The following is a 20,126-nucleotide window of genomic DNA, read 5'->3' on the forward strand; positions in this document are numbered from 1 at the left end:
GCTGAAAACCAGAGACATGGTGGAGACAAGGACTTTGTTTGCCTCCTGATGTTGTAGAAGAAAATAGCCTGCAAGAAGATGATAGCAGGTCACTTCCATTTTGTTGTGGGGAGAAAAAAAATCTTTATGGATTAGTGTGTCAAGTGACTCAGAGTCCAGTCACCAAATTAGTAGTTATCTGAGTTCTTTGTCCTAAGAATGGAAATTAAAAAAAGAGGGTTGGTATGATTGTCTATCAAATAGTAAGTGTAGTTGATGTATTATTATTGTCAAAAATAATTTTCTCTTCATGAAAATTTAACGGTAGTGTGCATTGAGGAAACATCCTTGTTTATAAATCTCCAGATATAACAAGTGATCAAGTCCTCTCTGTGCTTTACAATTATGCTATCAGTCTTTTCAGCTTGTTTTTGTTTTATCTTTGGTTGGAAGAACAATTTAGAAATGAACAATTTCTGATGTAAATATATTTAATCCCAGAAATCTACTGAATTATTTGGAAAATGGAAACTTAGAGAAGATTAGGATGAGTCAGGCATTAAATTCCACTAAGTTTTCTTCCGACATTTGCTATGTCTTGCCAGCTACACATGTATAACACCTGGAATGTATCCATTTAATAGAAAAATAAATGCTATGAATAATGCTGAAATGCAATAGATGTTGCATTTGAGCAATAGTAAAGCTGCCCTCTATAAAATGAATATATATGAAGGTCAAGTCTTAGGATCCGACATATAGTTTGACAACAAGACAGTTTAGTAAGACAATAAAATACTGTCCCAAATTTACCAGGTGATTTCTACAGGTGGAGATGGACTTGAACTTAAACCTGGGGCTACCAATCTTTGTCCAACACTTTAACCATAACACCACATCATTTCTTCTAAAACACACCTGGTGAAACATTGGCACGTTAAGATAAAACTGACTCAGACATCAGAAATAGCCACACACAAAAAAAAAAAACTTTGTCAAATGGCCATTTTTTTCTTTCTTCACTGGATGCCTTTATATCTTGTAAACTTTCTCTTAAACAAGACAGGGTTAAAATAGGCCCTTTCCTGATCTAATGCTAGCTGGGTCTTCATGTTTATGTGATCAACTTAAACCTGGCCTGGAAACTAGTCAAGCATCCTCAATGAACTCAACTATCATCTTCGTGCTTTCCAAAGACTTCAGAGTTTTGGTATAGAAAAAGAAAAGTGCATTTATGTTAGTACAATGGTACATTTTTTATTATTAGAAATAATCTTAAATACTCATATTATTGATCCTTTTTAAAATAAATGTAAAAGCAATTTAATAAGGCATATTTCACCATTATCTGACATGATTTCTTTTAAGTTTCTGTTCACATGCAACATTAGGTTTATAACACGGCTCACTTTTTTGTGTAATACTAATATTTTTAGCTCTCTGCTCCTTCTCATCACTGTGGAACACTAAGGAAAACAAGCCTTCTGGTGTTGTTTAGGGAAAACAGCAGAAATATTTTTAAAAAAATTATTTGGCAGCGTATCATTATATCCCAAACTCCAAAAAATCATCACATTTCCTATCTAAAGTGGCAGGAAATGAGACAGCAGTTGATGCATTCCCACTATTTATGATTACTTAATGAGTTTTTATTACTTTAATTAATCATTTCTGGAATTATTTCTTTTCATTTGCCGACATGATAGATTTTGAGCAGGAGCGTCATTTGTAGGCCAATAAGCTTTCTGTTGAAACTTCACGGTCCTGCTGGCAGATTTTGCTTGCTTGCATACATTAAAGGAAACAGATTCTCAACAGAGTTTTGTTACTGCAATAACAGACACGTCGACCTTACTTGGTTGCATACAAATTATGAGTTCCTGGATAGTGTTGCCCAAGGTTTATGTTCAATCTGTACTTTCCCGTGGGAAAATGTGACTTTCAATTCCTGAGCTTGTATGGACAATTGAATGCAATTTTCCTTTGGTATGCCATTCTTTCCCCCTGCACAAATGTTGTTATCAGGAGTGGGAGGATCAAAAAGACAAGGTGGTACTTGAAGCGCTGAAATCAAAGCACTGTCCCTTTTGTACAGGTGTACAAAGCTAGTATGAAAGGTGTGCAATGCCACAATCGCCATCTTGCCTTTTATGATACACCCAAATCCATACTGAGATGGGTGCTGCTGTTTCTTATCAGTTATAATAATAATAATAATAATAATAATAATAATAATAATAATAATAATAATAATAATAATAATAATAATAATAATAATAATAATAATAATAATAATAATAATAAGAAGAAGAAGAAGAAGAAGAAGAAGAAGAAGAAGAAGAAGAAGAAGAAGAAGAAGAAGAAGAAGAAGAAGAAGAAGAAGTTGGAAGGGACCTTGGAGGTCATCTAGTCCAACCCCCTGCTAAGGCAGGAAACCCTATACCATTTCAGACAAATGACTGTCCAGTCTCTTCTTAAAAACTTCCAGTGTTGGAGCATTCACCACTTCTGGAGGCAGGTTGTTCCACTGGTTAATTGGTCTAACTGTCAGGAAGTTTCTCCTTAGTTCTAGGTTGCTTCTCTCCTTGACTAGTTTCCATCCATTGCTTCTTGTCCTGCTTTCAGGTGATTTGGAGAATAGCTTGACTCCCTCTTCTTTGGGGCAGCCCCTGAGATATTGGAACACTGCTATCATGTCACCCCTCACCCTTCTCTTCATTAAACTACACATACCCAATTCCAGCAACCGTTCCCGATATGTTTTAGCCTCCAGTCCCCCAATCATCTTTGTTGCTCTTCTCTGTACTCTTTCTAGAGTCTCAACATCTTTTTTACATCGTGGTGACCAAAACTGGATGCAGTATTCCAGGTGTGGCCTTACCAAGGCATTGTAAAGTGGTATTAGTACTTCACGTGATCTTGATTCTATCCCTCTGTTAATGCAGCCTAGCACTGTGTTGGCTTTTTTGGCAGCTACAGCACACTGCTGGCTCATCTTGAAGTGATTGTCCACTAGGACTCCGAGATCCCTCTCACAGTTACTACTATCGAGCAAGGTACCACCTATACTATACCTGTGCATTTGATTTTTCCTGCCTAAATGCAGAACCTTACTTTTTTCACAATTGAATTGAGACCAGTGCTTTTTTTGTAAAAGAAAAAGGTGCCGGAACTCACACATGTCATACAACCCGCCTTGCCTACCCTACAAGGTTCCATCCAAAAAAGGTGCCGGAACTCCGTTCTGAGCGTTCTATGAGAAAAAAAGCCCTGACAGAGACACACACAAGATGCCTGAAAATATAGGTGGTTTAGAATAAAACTCATTGAAGGATAATGCACATTTAAAATTAGTTCATAAATAGAATGACTGGTATTTAAAGACGTTCTACATATTGCCACGAAGACAAATATTCGTTGAAGATCTTACTTGCTCTAATTCAGGTTTATGTTGTTTATTGGTTAGATCCAACTCCTACAAGTTTCTTTAAAGCATTTAGAGTATTTCAGGCAGATTTCTCAAGGTCATCTTGCCACACCCCTGTTCTCTTCCCAGTTTTGGATTGGCAGTTAAAGAAACTGGACAATATTGATGCAAATAAGAGATTCCTTACAGCATTACAGAGCCCTGGTGTTGCAGTGGTTAGAATGCCGTATTGCAGGCTAACTCTGCCACTGGTAGGGGTTCGATCCTGACCAGCTCAAGGTTGACTCAGCCTTCCATCTTTCTGAGGTAGGTAAAATGAGGACCCAGATTGTTGGGGGCAACAGACTGACTCTATGAACCCCTTAGAGAGGGCTGTAAAGAGAGCATTATTAAGTATATAAGTCTTCTAAGTGTTATTGCTATTATTATGTATTCTCTCGATGATGATGATGATGATGATGATGATGATGATGATGATGATGATGATGATGATGATGCCCTGTTCACTGCCCTGAGTCCTTCGGGAGAAGGGCGGTATACAAATAAAATTAATTAATTAATTAATTAATTAATTAATGATGATGATGATGATGATATCCATTCAGTCATATTTGTCTTGTAGATTCTATGGGAAAGGTCTCTCCACATCTTCCGACCCTGCGCTACTTTCCAATAAGATAATAGCACTTATTATAGATGGACGAGTATATTAGAGAGCATAGTGTGTCCTGTCCTGTCCTGTCCTCAGCTGTTCACAGAGAAGAGAAAAGGCAAAAATACTCTGAGACATAAACATCACAGACAGGATCTTCAGGAAAACTCATCCCAAGAAGTTTATTTAGCATATTATTATTTTTTTTAAAAAATGTACAGCCCTTCCCCACCCATCTTATGTAGCATAATCCTGAGTAGCTCACGGGCAATACAAAAGCAGTAGAACAATTTTTCAAGTAAAAAACAAACAAACACCAACATCTTCCCAGCACTGCAAATACAACATGTCCTCATATGAAGCCCCCGGACCAGGGCTCATCCCTCCCCAAAGTTTATAGGTTATTTACAGAAGCCAGGTTATTTTCAGAAGCCAGGTGATTTACAACTTTTCCGTAGGCCAGACCTGCTGGATATCAGGGGAGGGTGTTCCAGGGACTGCTATCAAGAAGATGCTTTCCTGGGCCCTACTGGGTAGAAACACTTGAAGGAAGGGACCTGGACTGTACCCACCGCTTCAGACTTAATAGAGCAGGATGAAAGCCCCAAGGAAAGGCAGTCTCACAAATTTATTCATAGCATTTATTTATAAAACTTATTGGCCACCCATCTTAGCATAGGGTAACTATGGTATAACCTTGCCCTGTGTTGTTTGGGGTGATAACCAAATTTACTAGCTCAGCAAAAGTTGTTGCAGATATATAGACTGCCAAGGCCTTAGGGAACCTATCAAGGTCAAGTAGTTCTTTAAAACTTCCTTTTGGTCCTGATTTTTTTTTTTAGAAGTGCTTCAGATCATCTTTTGAAGCACTGGGAGTGGGTCATCCTCAGACTGGAATGGCACCTGATCTTTGGTGATCTGGTACCCACCATTCCAGAATATAGGGTGATAGATCAGTGGTGGGATTCAAATATGTGAACAACTGGTTCTCTGTGTGGATGCCGCTTCTGGAAGTCCGTTCCGGGGACTGGGCAACAAAAAATTAGCTACTGGTTCTGCTGAACTGGTGCGAACCAGCTGAATCCCACAACTGCCTTGGTGGAGCAGTGGGCTAATGCCTCCTTAAGTAACACCAGCTGCCTGCAATTAGTGCAGGTTCGCATCCCACCAGGCTCAAGGTTGACTCAGCCTTCCATCCTTCCGAGGTAGGTAAAATGAGGACCCAGATTGTTGGGGGCAATTAAGCTGACTTTGTAATAATGCCGCTTGGGGTGTGTGTGAAAGCCCTAATAAGCAGGCATATACATAGAATGAAGGCTACTGCTAAGTTTGTAAGCCACCCTGAGTCTTCGGAGAAGGGCGGGATATAAATGGAATTTAAAAAAACAACTGTGATAGATGCATCCAATATGTGTCTAGGGTTGTTGTGTTTTTTTTTTCCAAGACACACATTCCTTTTCTTGTACTTTTGCCAACGTTTTACAATCACAGAAATCATGATGCTTTTATTGTTGGCAGTGTTCTGGAGAACATGTAATGGAATGTAAGTCTGCCACAGCACCTGAAAAGGGTGGTTATACTTTATTTATTTATTTATAAATAATTTAGTTTAATGAAGAGAAGGGTGAGGGGTGACATGATAGCAGTGTTCCAATATCTCAGGGGCTACCACAAAGAAGAGGGAGTCAAGCTATTCTCCAAAGCACCTGAAAGCAGGACAAGAAGCAAAGGATGGAAACTAGTCAAGGAGAGAAGCAACCTAGAACTAAGGAGAAACTTCCTGACAGTTAGAACAATTAACCAGTGGAACAACCTGCCTCCAGAGGTGGTGAATGCTCCAACACTGGAGGTTTTTAAGAAGAGACTGGACAGCCATTTGCCTGAAATGGTATAGGGTTTCCTGCCGGAGCAGGGGGTTGGACTAGATGACCTCCAAGGTCCCTTCCAACTTTATATTATTTTTATTATTATTTATGGGACTTATATGCCGCCCTATCTCCCGAAGGACTCAGGGCAGCTCACAACAATAAAACAGCTATAAAAAACAGTAATACAAATATTAAAAAAGAATTAAATTACAAAGCCCCATAATTAATTACTAAAACCAATAAAATTAAAACAATATTAAAACTCCCCATCCTCAGTCCAGGTCGGCCAGTTGAGAGCATAAGACAGAACTCCTGGGAAACTAATCCATTTCTGTCTCTACTAAGTAAGGCACTCCTAGAGATCCAGGCTACCTATGGGTGGGCATTGTTTGATGAGCTGTGAGAATAAATCATATTGTGATTTAAAATAGATCAATTAGTTAAAGCCAGATGGAAGGGCACAATTGCTTCTGCAGTACTTGAGACAAGGAGTTTCAAACAATCGCTGATTTAAAATAGAAATAAATAAAAAAGCAAGAGATGTTAGATTTGTATCTGTACGGATATTATGTCATTGGGTAAAGTAAAACATCCAGGGAGGGTTTTATTTGGGTTAATTCATTAGAGTTAAACATGATGTGTGTGAAACCTGTTGCAGAGCTATTCTACTGTTGCTCCTTCAGCAAAGTCTCTCTCTCTCTCTCTCTCTCTCTCTCTCTCTCTCTCTCTCTCTCTCTCTCTCTCTCCCTCCCTCTCTCTCTGTCTCTCTCTCTCTCTCTCCCCACCATAGCATGAAAAGAATTGAATTCATGCTGAACAGTGAACCAAAACAGCTGAACTGACTGTTGGCACCAGCTGTTTTTGAATTGGTTGGCCTTTTCTTGGTCTCCCTTCAAAGTCACAATCTTCAAATGGTGTGTGTTGTACTGCCAAAATAGCCATTAAACATAATTAATTAGCATTTTTCCTCACTGGTTTAAAATGGTTTCCAACAGACGGGTGCAGCCATAATGTAGGCAAATTGTGGGCATGAATAACACACTGGTTTGTCTTTCCCAAAGTTGATTAATTTTATCCTGGAGGATTCATTAACCCAATTAATTTCTTTCAGTTGGCATACTAAACCCAATTTACTTAGTTGCACACCAAACCTGTTTCCTTGGTCAGCCCACCAACTAGGGACAGGAACTGGCTTCATGGTACATGTGATCTAAAATATAATCGGCTAGTTTTCTCCGTACAGCCATAAGCTCATCTCAAGGAAAACAGTTGCTCTGATGGGAAAGGGCTTTGAAGTTAGTATAAGCTCTTTCTGTCCTATCAACTTATCTTTCTCCTCTCTAAACTTGCCAGCAGAAGCACCTTATAAAGTTTTGGAGAAAAGAATCAGAAGAGTGTCTATTTGTCTCCAAACAGAATGGTACCAACATCCTTCTATATAGTCTGCCATTGGGGTTAAAAGAGGATGGCCAGTGGCTATTCTTTTGTATTTTTAATTCTGACATAGATACACTAGATCCTGGTGCTAAGAAAGAAGGGCAGTGCACTGATCACCTTTCCTTTCTTTAGAATGCATTCATTAAAGCTGCAGTGACATCTCCCTAAGCATATATTTATTTTGGCTAAGATTACTTGTCTGTGTTAACATGTCCTTCTGGCAATGTGTTATTGTTCTTGTGGTTTTAAGGACTTGGATTTTATACCAGCTTGATTTTTTTTAAAAAAATTGCAAATCTTTACGTCCCTGTCTAATCCACAACTCAAGGGTTTTCTGGTGGTCTGAGTAGTTAACCAGTTCCACCTAACTATTGTGATATTGCCTAGAATAGATGGTGTAATCTGCCAAGATCAAGAGAGACTATCTGAAGTTGATTTTGACCCCTTTTGGCAAAATATGGAAGTGATCTGTTATTACCATGTTCTAAGCATTTTTTTTTATTCCCCAGTCTCCTAAAGCTTAGAGATTTCCTATCCAGAAAATCTGTCAATGAGATCTGAGCCTGCTTAGCGTTCAAGAACATCCAAGTTTAAATTTAATACATGCATACATACTTCCATCTGCTGTTATTCCCCATAAATGTCCATAGAAGGAATCAGCCACTTTAGCTGAACATCATCTTCATAAATTGTGAGAAAAGACCAGTGTCATTCAATCATCTCCTATCAAATGCTACAGTACTCTTATAACAGGTTTGTGTGTGTGTTGTATATGTATGCACTTCTTAGAAGCGATAGGTCTTGCCCTTCATTCATTTATCTTGTTATACTTCCTGTGACATGCCAGCTCTACTTAATCGTTAATAACAGGTTTTATAAGAAGGCGTGATGGCCCTGTTATGACCTGATGAACAGTCATTTTCTTCTGTTTGCATCTGTTTATACACTTGCCTTTGAATGTTCTGTCCTTGTGCTGACAGATCCTATTATATCTAGAGATTTAATGCAAATCAGAGTGGTCTGTCTTTTTGACAACGTGTGTATGTTATTTTTTTTCCTGGATTGGAAAATAAATACAATTATGATTAGAATACCTCATTATCTTCAGGTTCTTCCAGAATATTTGTGGAAGATCAGTATCTTATGTATCTAAAGGAGATCTTGGGGTATGATCCATTGTGTTACTTGGTTGACTTGCAAGGTTCAGCCTCACAAAAGCCCATTTATATTTATATTATTTATATTTATATTTATGTATATTCTCTCTCTCTCACACACACACACATACATACATTTAAATGGAAAGGTCATAAGAGACTATGGGAGCAGAGATGCTTAAATTAGGAAATGACTCTTCTGCAAAAGGATGATAAAATAAAATGATAATCACTTTGCCAGTGAAAGTTATTAAACTTCCTACAGTGGTGATTAGCTGGGTGATGTTATTAATTGCAAATGGGGCGGTTGAAAAGACCACCGATTATTTCTGAAGTTATATCCGTTGAATGTTGAACAGATGTAATACTTGCCTCTCTTCCTTGACAAACCAGAGAATAGCAGTGTTGTGAGAATGTGTACAGTTCTGATCTTACACTGCATTTGGGAAATTCAGGATAGAGATGGCATTATTTAAAAGTACTTAGGAAAAATTTCAGAATCATAAGCACAGAGCAGCAGAAGAATCAATTACCAGTGAGATGACAGGCTCCCCTTTGCTACATAAGTGTTGAAAAGAAGCTGGACAGTCACACGTCAAAGAGGTTTTAATTCTTGCACTGAGTAGGGCCTGGAGCTGATGGCATCAGTGGTTCTTTTTGACCTCGGTGACTCTGATTTCTCTAACTGTTTGTAAATGAAGGCAAAAGAAAAAGGAGGATTATGGACTGCAAGGCAATCAAACCGGTCAGTCCTAGAGGAGATCAACCCTGACTGCTCTTTAGAAGGCCAGATCTTGAAGGTGAAACTCAAATACTTTGGCCACCTAATGAGAAGGAAGGACTCACTGGAGAAGAGCCTAATGCTGGGAAAAGTTGAGGGCAATAGAAGAAGGGGACGACAGAGAATGAGGTGGCTGGATGGAGTCACTGAAGCAGTAGGCGTGAGCTTAAATGGACTCCAGAAGATGGTAGAGGACAGGAAGGCCTGGAGGAACTTTGTCCATGGGGTCGCAATGGGTTGGACATGACTTCGCAGCTAGCAACAACAAATAACTTCAGTGGTGGGATTCATCCAGTTTCCACCACTTTGGCAGAATTTTGTTGTTGCCCAGGCCCAGAATGGACTTCTGGAAGCGGCATCCACACAGAGAACCGGTTGTTCACATATTTGAATCCCACTACTGTATAACTCCACCTCCCAAGTGCATATTCTTGCTGACTCCATTGCCAGATAGATTAAGTCATGTGACATCAGAAACCAGGAATATGTCGGTCTCTTGGATTCAAAAATTAGCACTCTAATTTAATTGATCTTTGGATTCCATTCAGAAATGAAATCCCGTTGATTTATACTCTTTCTGAACTTGCAGGCTAATGGCACAGCCTTAGGCAAGTCACTATCATGTCTTACAAGAGAGATGTTGAGGATAAATGAGTTGAAAACTGTGAAGTGCTTTGCACATTGAAAATGCCCATGGAGATAATTAACAGTAATGGATTTGACTGTTAGATTTTTTTTCCTGAGTCAGCCAGTATGCAAGGCCTAAGTATTGGAGAAGTATTACTTGTCTGAAGGCTTGTATCAACCAATATGAAAGATAGGTCCTTGGTCAAATGTCTTGACCAGGAATGAAATGTTTGAGTATTCTTATAGGAAACGCTAGTGATTTAATAAGTAAACTGCAAAAACATACAAATAAATACTGCTGTAGAAGATTTGCCTTTTCTGCACGTATTTTGGGTGTGAACCATTTGCAAATAGATTTGCAACATTGATATTTACATGTGGATTTTTCCATACTATCAGCAAATATTTTTATCAAAAATATTTCCATTTACGCAATGAAGAAATAAATAAAAAGCACGGGCAAAAGTTGCATGAAATGACAGCTGAATGCACACTTATACCAGCAAATCTAAATTCAGTTTGCTTTCAAAAAGTGTGGAGATTCTCAGTCATCCAGGTCATGGTTGTCCCCAAGGTGCTTTTTCAAGAGACAATTACACTTTGTTTTTCCTTGAAGATGTGAACTGAAAAAGCTTCTTGGATGAGAGGCAAAATGCCTTCAAGGAAAAGCAAAGAAAGTCCCGTTGCCTCTTGAAAAAGCACCTTTGGGATGTCCTTTAAATCTTTTTACTTTTTTCGTTTCTATAGTCCTTTCAATTGCTTATCTGGTAATTATATGGTTCACAACTTTATTTGAAACCATGGTTTGCTTCATTGGTGGCTGCTGATCACCCTCCAGTATAGGCCTATTGCTCAATTCATCCAATATACCAAACCAAAATTAGCTGCATTATGCTTGATTGCAATGTGGTTTCCAGCCATTGGTTTGTGTGTGTGTGAGTGTGTGTATGTGAGTGAATGTTTACAACTGGTTGGCACTGATTTAGATATAGTAAAAGGTGAGAGTTTATTGCATTCTTGTAGTTACTAACAGTAGCAGTTGTTCATTGACTGGTATGGGTGGAAAACACCCTTGAACCATCATCTCCATCTTACTGTAATTATTTTCTGTGATTTGGATACTTCAGCTGATGAAATTCAAAACCATGTTGACCTTGTTGAAGTCACTGCAGATTCATATCCAGCTGCTAATCAATTACTTATTACCAAGCCAAGTAGCACCAATCATATATTTGTGTATTTGATTTTTGTTTCCTTAATGGAAAAGTTTGCAGACTTCTGTTACTTCTTGTCTGTTATTTTCTTCCAGTTCCCTTAATCTGTCAACCAGACTCTGAATTTTCTGATACATTTTCTTTTCTGATACACATTCCCTTCACATCCTCCTTCACATCTGAGTCAATGATAAAAAATGTTGGACCCTGTTCTGAATTCTGTTATCCTATTTGATATCATCCTTCAGTCTGATGAGGAATGATTCTTGAGGATTCTGAGTGCAATTTTTGTGCCAGTTAGCCAGCACACACTTAACTTACTTGCTAGTCTGAATGCCATGTGGCATTTTGTCAAATGCTTTGCTGAAATCAGGTTATATCATTTCTACAACATAACCACAATCTGTTCAAGACATATACCTTAACAAAAGAGATCAGATTAGCCTGGCAAGATTTTGTCTTGACATTTTGGGGCAATCATCACATTATTTTCCAAGTACTTACAGATCAATCTCTATCTAATTTGTTCAAGAAGTTTATGATTCCATCATTCCACTGATTATTCTGTTGCAGTTCTGCTGAATTTGCTTTCGTCCCTTTGGCAGATAGGAATAATATTTGCCATCTTCCAGTTGTTTTGCACTTTTCTTGAGCATTTCTCAAACATAATATATAAGTTCAATTAGACAGATAGAAACTCCATCACTACCTCAGGATATAATCCATCTGACAAGGGGAATGTAAAGTTATACTGAGCAAACAGTGGTGGGATTCAGCCAGTTCGCACGACTTCAGCAGAACCGGTAGTTAGCCCAGAATGGACTTCCGGAAGCAGGATCCACACAGAACCAGTTGTTCACATATTTGAATCCCACCACTGTGAGTAAATATTCCCTCCCTCTGTTTATCATTCTCGCTTTTCAGCTTCTTCATTATTGCCTTCATTCTTCTCAAAGAATATAATGCTGTCTCCTTGGTTCTAGACTACGTTAATATGTTGATTAGTGATCTACTCCTCTTTCCATTTCTTATACATGTGATGAAGTTGTTTTGACTGTTGTTCTTCTCAAATACTAATTAAGATTTTGTGAACTCAGACTGAATGCTTGAGCTGTCTTCTTTCTTTGCTTAAATTGTTTACAACTGTGCTTTTACAGTACTGCAAAAAGTTTTAGGAACTTTTTTTTGCCTATTTGTAATCCTTTTCTCATTGATTTCTTCTGCTAAGAGTTCTACTAATAATTCTACAAAGCCTACTAAATCTGATTTTTTTTTTTGAAGTCCAACATATACTTTTGACCACAGTCAGCCATAGGTCCCCTTAAACTCCTGAACTCACGAACTATTCTTTTATTTAGGTTTCTGCTATATCCACTCCATTCACAATGTTTCCTTCTATTGATTAGGGTTAGGATTCATCAAGGTTTTTCTGCCATTCCCTAGAAGAATCTTGTCAGCAGTCATGCATTTCTCAGAAGAACCAAGTTTGTCACAGTTTGTATTGCAATAGGTGTAGGATTAAAATTCACCATCCTTTATGGGATTCCCTACCTCTCTGAAAGAGCTATGGTTTGTTTTTGAATCACAACAACCACACCTTCTCTTTGGTGGAAGGCAGTAGCAAACATCATAAAAGTATTGTTTTATTGATCCTTCTACTCTATATAGTATAATTCATTCACTTGGCTATTTTTGTGCATATGTAAATATTTTCAGCATACAATGTAACATATCCTCTCTTTCAAATGCTTCTTGTCGTTTTAAATAAGTTACATCTTTCAATTGCCATGTTTTAATAATAATAATAATAATATCAATAACAACATTAACAACAACAACAACAACAACAATAACAACAACAACAACAACAACAACAACAATAATAATAATAATAATAATAATAATAATAATAATAATAATAATAATAATGAGTTGGGGGGGACCTTGGAGGTCTTCTAGTCCTGCTCAGGCAGGAAACCCTATACCATTTCAGACAAATGCTTGTCCAGTCTCTTCTTGAAAACTTTGTGTTTTTAAGCATTCACAACTTCTGGAGACAGGTTGTTCCACTGATCAATTGTTCTAACTGCCAGGAAATTTCTCCTTAGTTCTAGGTTGCTTCTCTCTTTGATTAGTTTCCATCCATTGCTTCTTGTCCTGCCTTCAGGTGCTTTGGAGAATAATTCTGATTTTATCTTGTAGTGGAATTTGTGTGTGTGTGTGTGTGTGTGTGTGTGTGTGTGTTTGCGAATGGGTGGATGAGCACCTTCAAGTCTGTTTTTAACTCCTGGTGACTGCTTCATTCTGCTGTTGTAGCTACCTCAAGTATAATTCAAGTCTTCATGTAGTCAGTTTTCTGACTTGGTCTACCTCGTAGGTCTCAGAGGTAAGGCATGTTTACTAGTTACTATGGTTTCTCAGAACCAAATACTGTTCCTCTGTAGCAGGGGTGTCAAACTGTTGGCCCACAGGCCGGACGTGTCACGATGAAATCATGCCCACCCCATTGCTGGCAATGGGGAAAAATCTCTGATATGTTGCACAACATCACGTGATGTCATGAGTTTGACATGTCTGCTCTATCTATAGTATCATTATTTTTCTTTCCAGTCCATTACATTAAATGCATAAGTGGGATCATCACCTCACTGATAGATTTGTAAGTTCCCTTCGTATACACTATATCCAAAACCTTTGGTGATATGATTGGGGTTGTTATTGGAAGTATTATTTGACCCAACATGGATCAGCAAGAAGACATAACAGTGGATTTAGTTTTATCATAACATTAATCCATGTTCCCATAATACAACACTCTTTACAAACTGATGGAATCAGTTGAGATACCCTTGGTGCTATCTGAGCTTGGTTGTTTTCTTGCAGACATTTCATAGGTAACATCATCAATGCTAGCTGCCACATGTTATTTCTGTTTTCATGGAGATGAATCACAAAATTCCACAATTCTTCTTTTTGTCATCTTGAGGGGTATTACAAATATATGCCATTTGCTTTCAGGTAGGAGCATAAACATTCATTTTATTAGGGATTCTAAGTAGCCTGCACAGGTTCCTCTTTATCTAAACAACAATAGGTCTCCCTAGCAATAGTCCAATAACAGTAGTTGGATTGACATGGTCATCAAAAATCATATACGAGTTTCCATGACTGGAGGTGGACTTGACCCTTGGTTGCAGGTATTTCCAATCACTTAGTGATTACTTCATTTCTTAATGAAAGTTCCTTTGGTGGGGGAAACAATGTCAGTCCACTATTATTTTCTCAGGTAGTGAAGTTAGCCAAGTATAAACTCTAGATTTAGAGGAAAATTCCACCAACAATTTTAACTGCCAAACTCTTGTTAGCCCTTCTTGTCTACTTCTTCAGGATGCTCATTCCTTGAAAATCATTTTTTGTTAGGTTATATTGAGAAAAAGCTACACAAAGCATATTTGCTGAATTTTTAAAAAATGATTGTATACTGAAATCAAAGACAGTGCCAGATCAGCTATCTGTCCTGACAAAGTGTATTTCAGAGGAACTTTGAAGTATGAGTGAGTTCTCCCAAGTAGAGGGGTTAACATCATGTTGACCAACAACAAAGAGAAAAGCTTCTGTATAGGAAGGTGAGTCAGCTTTTACTTACCTATGGTAGTAATTTCTATTGGTCTCTCTTTGTTAAGGCTTAACTTGCTTTCAGCTTCTATAAATGGATTTGACTATAGTTTCAAATTAGGGTTAAATACAAGATGAGGATTATTTTTTTAAAAAACTTAGGACAAATCAGGAGTAATAAACTATCTTTTTAATATAAAAAGGAAGGAAAAGATAGGGGCTGGGAAATAAAATCAGCTTTGAGTTCATCTTCACTCCTGAGTTCTACATGAATATGATGAATTGTTCATATAATTGGTAATATAGAGAAGTGGATAACAATTGTCTTCCTCTCCTAACGAAATGCATGGTATAATTTTTTGTTTTTATCAGGAAAAAAATATTGGCAGCTCAGGATGGAACTGTACAGTCCTTGGTGCTCTCTGATCTTGTTTGTATGTTTAGTTGGTTATTTCAAACCTACAATCACTTGCAATGATGATATTTCTTAGGTAGATCATGAAATGTCTGCAAGCAAACAATCAAGCTCAAAGAACATCAAGAACCCCACAATTTTTGTTTCATCAGAGGAAGAAATTCAGTGATCCTTCTGCATTTGCACTGTCTTTAAGTTATACTTAGATTTCTTTTTACTTTTTAACGGTACTCAGAAAAAAAAAAACTTCAGAATTCATGACCTAATTCTCCAATCTCTGTAATGCACAGATTGAGAAAATTTTAATCTTCCCACAGGAAAAGATTGGATTATAAAATTGACGGAGCTCACAGAGATGGCAAAACCAACCAGTTTGGACATGAGGAAGAAAAAACACACACAATAAAAACTTTTTTTAAAGGATGGAAGCCTTATATGGAATTTTTGCTGAAAGAAAAAAGTGACCCGATGATTTATTTTTAGAAGACTAAAAAAAGTTTAAGGAAGGAGGGAAAAGAGTAAAATGGCAATTACTTGGTGGAAAGATGGGTGGAAATCAAAATTCATGGGGGTTTTCTTTCACTTTACTTCTTTTAATTTCCTATCTTTTTTTCTTGTTCTTATTTTTTCAAAAAAATATTTTTTTATAATTGTATTATATTATGAAATTCTAAATTCATAATACAATAAATTCTGATGTGAATTCTAATAAAATGTTTGTTTGTTTTTTTAAAAAATAAGGCAATTTATCAGTCTCGCCTTTCATCATTTGCATACCTATAGTCAAAAAAGGAAAGCTTTGTCTGTTCACACAAATACTGAATTGCTAAAAATGGAGTCAGGGAGCTTTTCCAAATAACATCCATTCTAAAGGTATATAATGTTAGTTATGACTTCTGTCCCCCAAGAAGAGCAGAATAAAATGTCTCTTGCTTATGGATCCTTTTGTCTTCACTTGATGTCTATTTCCTGAAGGCAGAAAGGGAAGTAAAACGAGAAGATGCCCCTTCTCTATTGTCGCTTCTTCTTCATAGAATATGAAGTAATTACCTTGGCCTTTCATTAGGCTTTAAAATTTTGGTTGTGTATACCTGAGCCTGGGGTTTGGAATGTGTTAAGAGCCCCGTTTTCTGGCTTTACGATAGTTGGTTATTGTTTGTATGATTTTATTGTTTGCAACTATTTTAACTGTTTTATAGTTTTAGAATTCTAAGCTATCCAGTCATTTGAGTATCTAAGGACTATCTAAGGGAACACCTGCTACCGGCATCATCTTCCCATCGTCCTGTGCGCCCCCACAGGGAGGGCCTTCTCAGGGTACCGCCGGTTAATGAATGCCAGCGGGTTATTCCCAGGGGAAGGGCATTCTCTGTGGGTTCGCCTGCCCTATGGAACCAACTACCCACAGAACTTAGGACTGCCCCCGACCTTCGCTCATTTCGCTGGGACCTGAAAACTTGGCTCTTCGATCTGTTTGGTCCAGACTGTGGGGTTGTTAATTTAACTGGGTTTTAGATTTACTCTTGGGGCTTGAATTTAATTTAATTGTTTTATTTGTTTTTAATTTTTTGTATTCATGGTTTTAACTGCCCTGTAAACTGCCCTGAGTCCTACGGGAATAGGGTGGTATACAAATCCAATAAAATAAAATAAAATAAAATAAATTTGGCTGAAATGGGCGGCTAGAAGAAACTGAATAAATAAACAAATACATAAAACATAAACTCGTGTTAGAGTCAACACAAAGGGACATTTCTCTCCCACCCCTCAAATTACCACCAACTGTCATATCCAAAGGATTCTCAAAGTCTTCAGCTTATTTGCTTTTAAATGTTTACTGTTTCCACCCCCAACCCACCCCTACTTCTGATCACTTATGCTGCTAGGAAGCCCCTTAGCCTACAAAGATCCGCATTACAAACTTCAGTCTTACAACTATGACTCTTTTCTCAAATATTGCCCCTCTTAATGAATTTATTTCACAATATTTGAGAAAGTGTTCATGTTAATGCCTTGTTTTGCTTTATAATATTGTTCTTTTTTAATTTTTATTTACCATTTTGCTTCTATGGTGTGATGTTGCTGTAGCCCAGCTATTTGTGATGTTCTTTCATCTTCAGACATTTGCATGTCATTAGTTGTGAAACTGGGAAGACATGAGAATGGCAAAGACATTCTGGGTTGTATCCTACTCTTTGAATTCTTAGGAATAGAACTGTCCCTGTTTTTAAGGTGTACCATTGGTATGATGAGTGTAGTCCTTGACTTACAACTATTCGTTTAGCAACCATTCACTGTTACAACAGTTGTCAAGTTTCCGATAAACGAGACCAAACAAATCAGAACTCCGAGGCTAGAGATTTCCTCAAAGAACATGTTTATTGGCTACATAGTAATGGCACATTTAAAAGTGAAACCAAGTCTGAAGTTCCCTTCAAAGAGAGACAATATTACAAAGTTGGACTTCCCACCCCATGGCTACGCAATCAGCTACATTCCCCAATAGAACAGTTTGGTGGGCTTTCTCACCAAATGCTCAAACCCTCCCCACAATCTAACTGACAGAAATGACCCTGGTTCCCATGGGACAGTGAAATGTTTGGACTAGCAGAAATCCTTCATACCCCCCTCCCAACTGTGTGGCAACAGAATGTGCAAGATGGCTGTAGCCAGGTTCGTTGTAGAGTTGACAACATCACTGAAAAAAGTAATGTACAATCATCCTTGAACTTGCAGTATCTCCATGGTCATATGATCAAAAATCACGTGCTTGGCAGCTCACTGGTATTTACAATGATTGCAGTGTCCAGGGGTCATGTGATTGCCACTGGCAACTTTCCCAGGCAGCTTCCAACAAACAGTCAATGGAAGAAGCCAGATTTATTGACAACTGTGTGATTCACTTAATAGCCATGGCAAAAGAGGCCATAAAATTGGGCAAAATTGACTCACTTAATAATCACCTTGCTTAGCAAAGGAAATTATGGTCTCAATTATGGCTCTAATTTGAGGACTGCATGTATTTACCTGTAATGATCTTGCCAAAATCCAATCTGGTTGAATACACTTACAGAAATGTTGGGTTATGAACATTTATATTCCCATTTCTTTCTTAAAAGAAACTGTGATTTAATGATCCCAAATGTAGAATTGGCTAATAATTTTATTATAAACAATGAAAGTAGCACAACAGAATGGGTAAGCTTATGAATGTTTAAAGGGCTACTATATCTGCACTGCGGAATCCAGAAATCTACTAAATGACAACCCAACATGCAGGTTTGTCTTTCTTGGTTACCATCTAATATTCAGATTTTTGCAGCTCAGATCTGGTAGCCCTTCTATAAAGAATTCTTAATCAGAAAAGTGAGTTAGAAAAAAGAGGAGTGTATTTATACAAAGGCTAATCTATAGGTTTGTAAAAAAAATGAATTGTTGATGCATTTAAAAAAGAGGTTTTATGGCTAGTTTTTTTAAATCTCTTTCTCTCTCTTTCCCTGTGTTTATCCTAGTCACAACTGATTTATCTAGCCCTGTGTTTTCTGAAATGTTAGTTGTACCTATGACAGTGCTTCCCACCCACCCTGCAACTCCTACACCATCTGTCCGCCTGATGAATTCCTCTCCTTCCCCTTCTTTAGCTATCCCAAGTTCCAGGATCCTTCCCTCTGCTCCCCGAGATGTGGTCCCTGTCTTGGTCTCCAGCCGATTTGTCCGTCTCAGCTGGCGCCCACCTGCAGAAGCAAAAGGGAACATTCAGACCTATGCAGTCTACTTTTCCAGAGAAAGCATCAAGAGGTAGGTCTGGATCATGCTAGTTACCTCTAAAGACAGAGGAAGGCTTCTTCTTCTTCACCAAGGAAATTCAAATTCTGTGATCTGCATGAATGATATAAGCTGAGTTGCTTAGAGTTACCATAGTGAGTGATGCAATACATAGATAGATAGATAGATAGATAGATAGATAGATAGATAGATAGATAGATAGATAGGGACAGAAAGACAGACAGACAGACAGACAGACAGACAGACAGACAGACAGATAGATAGATAGATATGGAGATAGATAGTGAGACAGACAGATATAGATATAGATGACAGATGATGAAGATGATATACACAGACAACAGAGATGATGATGAGAGAGATAGATAGATAGATAGATAGATAGATAGATAGATAGATAGATAGATAGATAGATAGATAGATAGATGATAGATAGATAGATAGATAGATAGATAGATAGATAGATAGATAGATAGATATGGAGATAGATGGATGGATGATAGATAGATAGATTTTGAATGTTTGTGTATATTCTGTTTCAACTGCTCTACAAAAGATTCTCCTTCTCTGCTTTATTTTTAATCATACCTCTCATTTACTTAGCATGTGTGTGTCTGTGTATGTGAAATGAACCAGAACAAAATATAACATGCGATATAAAAATGCTAAATTGTGGGAGAGGGTGGAATTAGGAACAAAAACCATCCAGTGGTGATGCAAAAAAGATAAATGGATCTTCAACAAATACTTAAAAAGATGTAAAAATAGGTGCTACACACACTTGAGGGGAGACAATATTTCAGAAGGTACATCCCATTCTGGTAAACCCAGAGTGAAGTCCCGATGGTGCTATGTGATTCTTGAAGACTTGCAGTAAAACTTCCCCAAACAATCAGTAATTGACAGGTTTGCAAAGGTAAAGATGCCCTAAGTTCAGGGTCTCCTATGTCATAATCAACACCCTGAAGTTAGGAAGATTAATTACATTTTCTTGAGCCAAATGGAATATGTAGATATATTCATAAGGTGTATAAAGTTTCTCAAGAGAGAAAAGGATGGTTGTGTAGTAGGTTGCTTTGAAATACTATTAATACCTTATTTTCCCCGAAAGTAAGATCGGCTCTTATATTAATTTTTGCTCCAAAAGACGCATTAGGGCTTATTTTCT

At 37.7% G+C, this 20,126-nt stretch overlaps 1 protein-coding gene across 1 annotated transcript in view; it reads left to right on the plus strand.

Annotated features, from left to right (window-relative positions):
• DCC (DCC netrin 1 receptor) overlaps positions 1 to 20,126 on the plus strand; it is a gene marked incomplete at its 5' end in the record, with an annotated part of 1,185,616 nt that overhangs the window by 882,307 nt on the left and 283,183 nt on the right. The window contains one exon of the mRNA XM_081315662.1: positions 18,814 to 18,970. Within this exon, the coding sequence (XP_081171788.1) occupies positions 18,814 to 18,970 (157 nt within the window). The remainder of the gene's footprint in view (positions 1 to 18,813; positions 18,971 to 20,126) is intronic.

This window comes from Vipera berus, assembly GCF_964194415.1.
Source record: "Vipera berus genome assembly, chromosome: 2".
NCBI lineage: Eukaryota > Metazoa > Chordata > Lepidosauria > Squamata > Viperidae > Vipera > Vipera berus.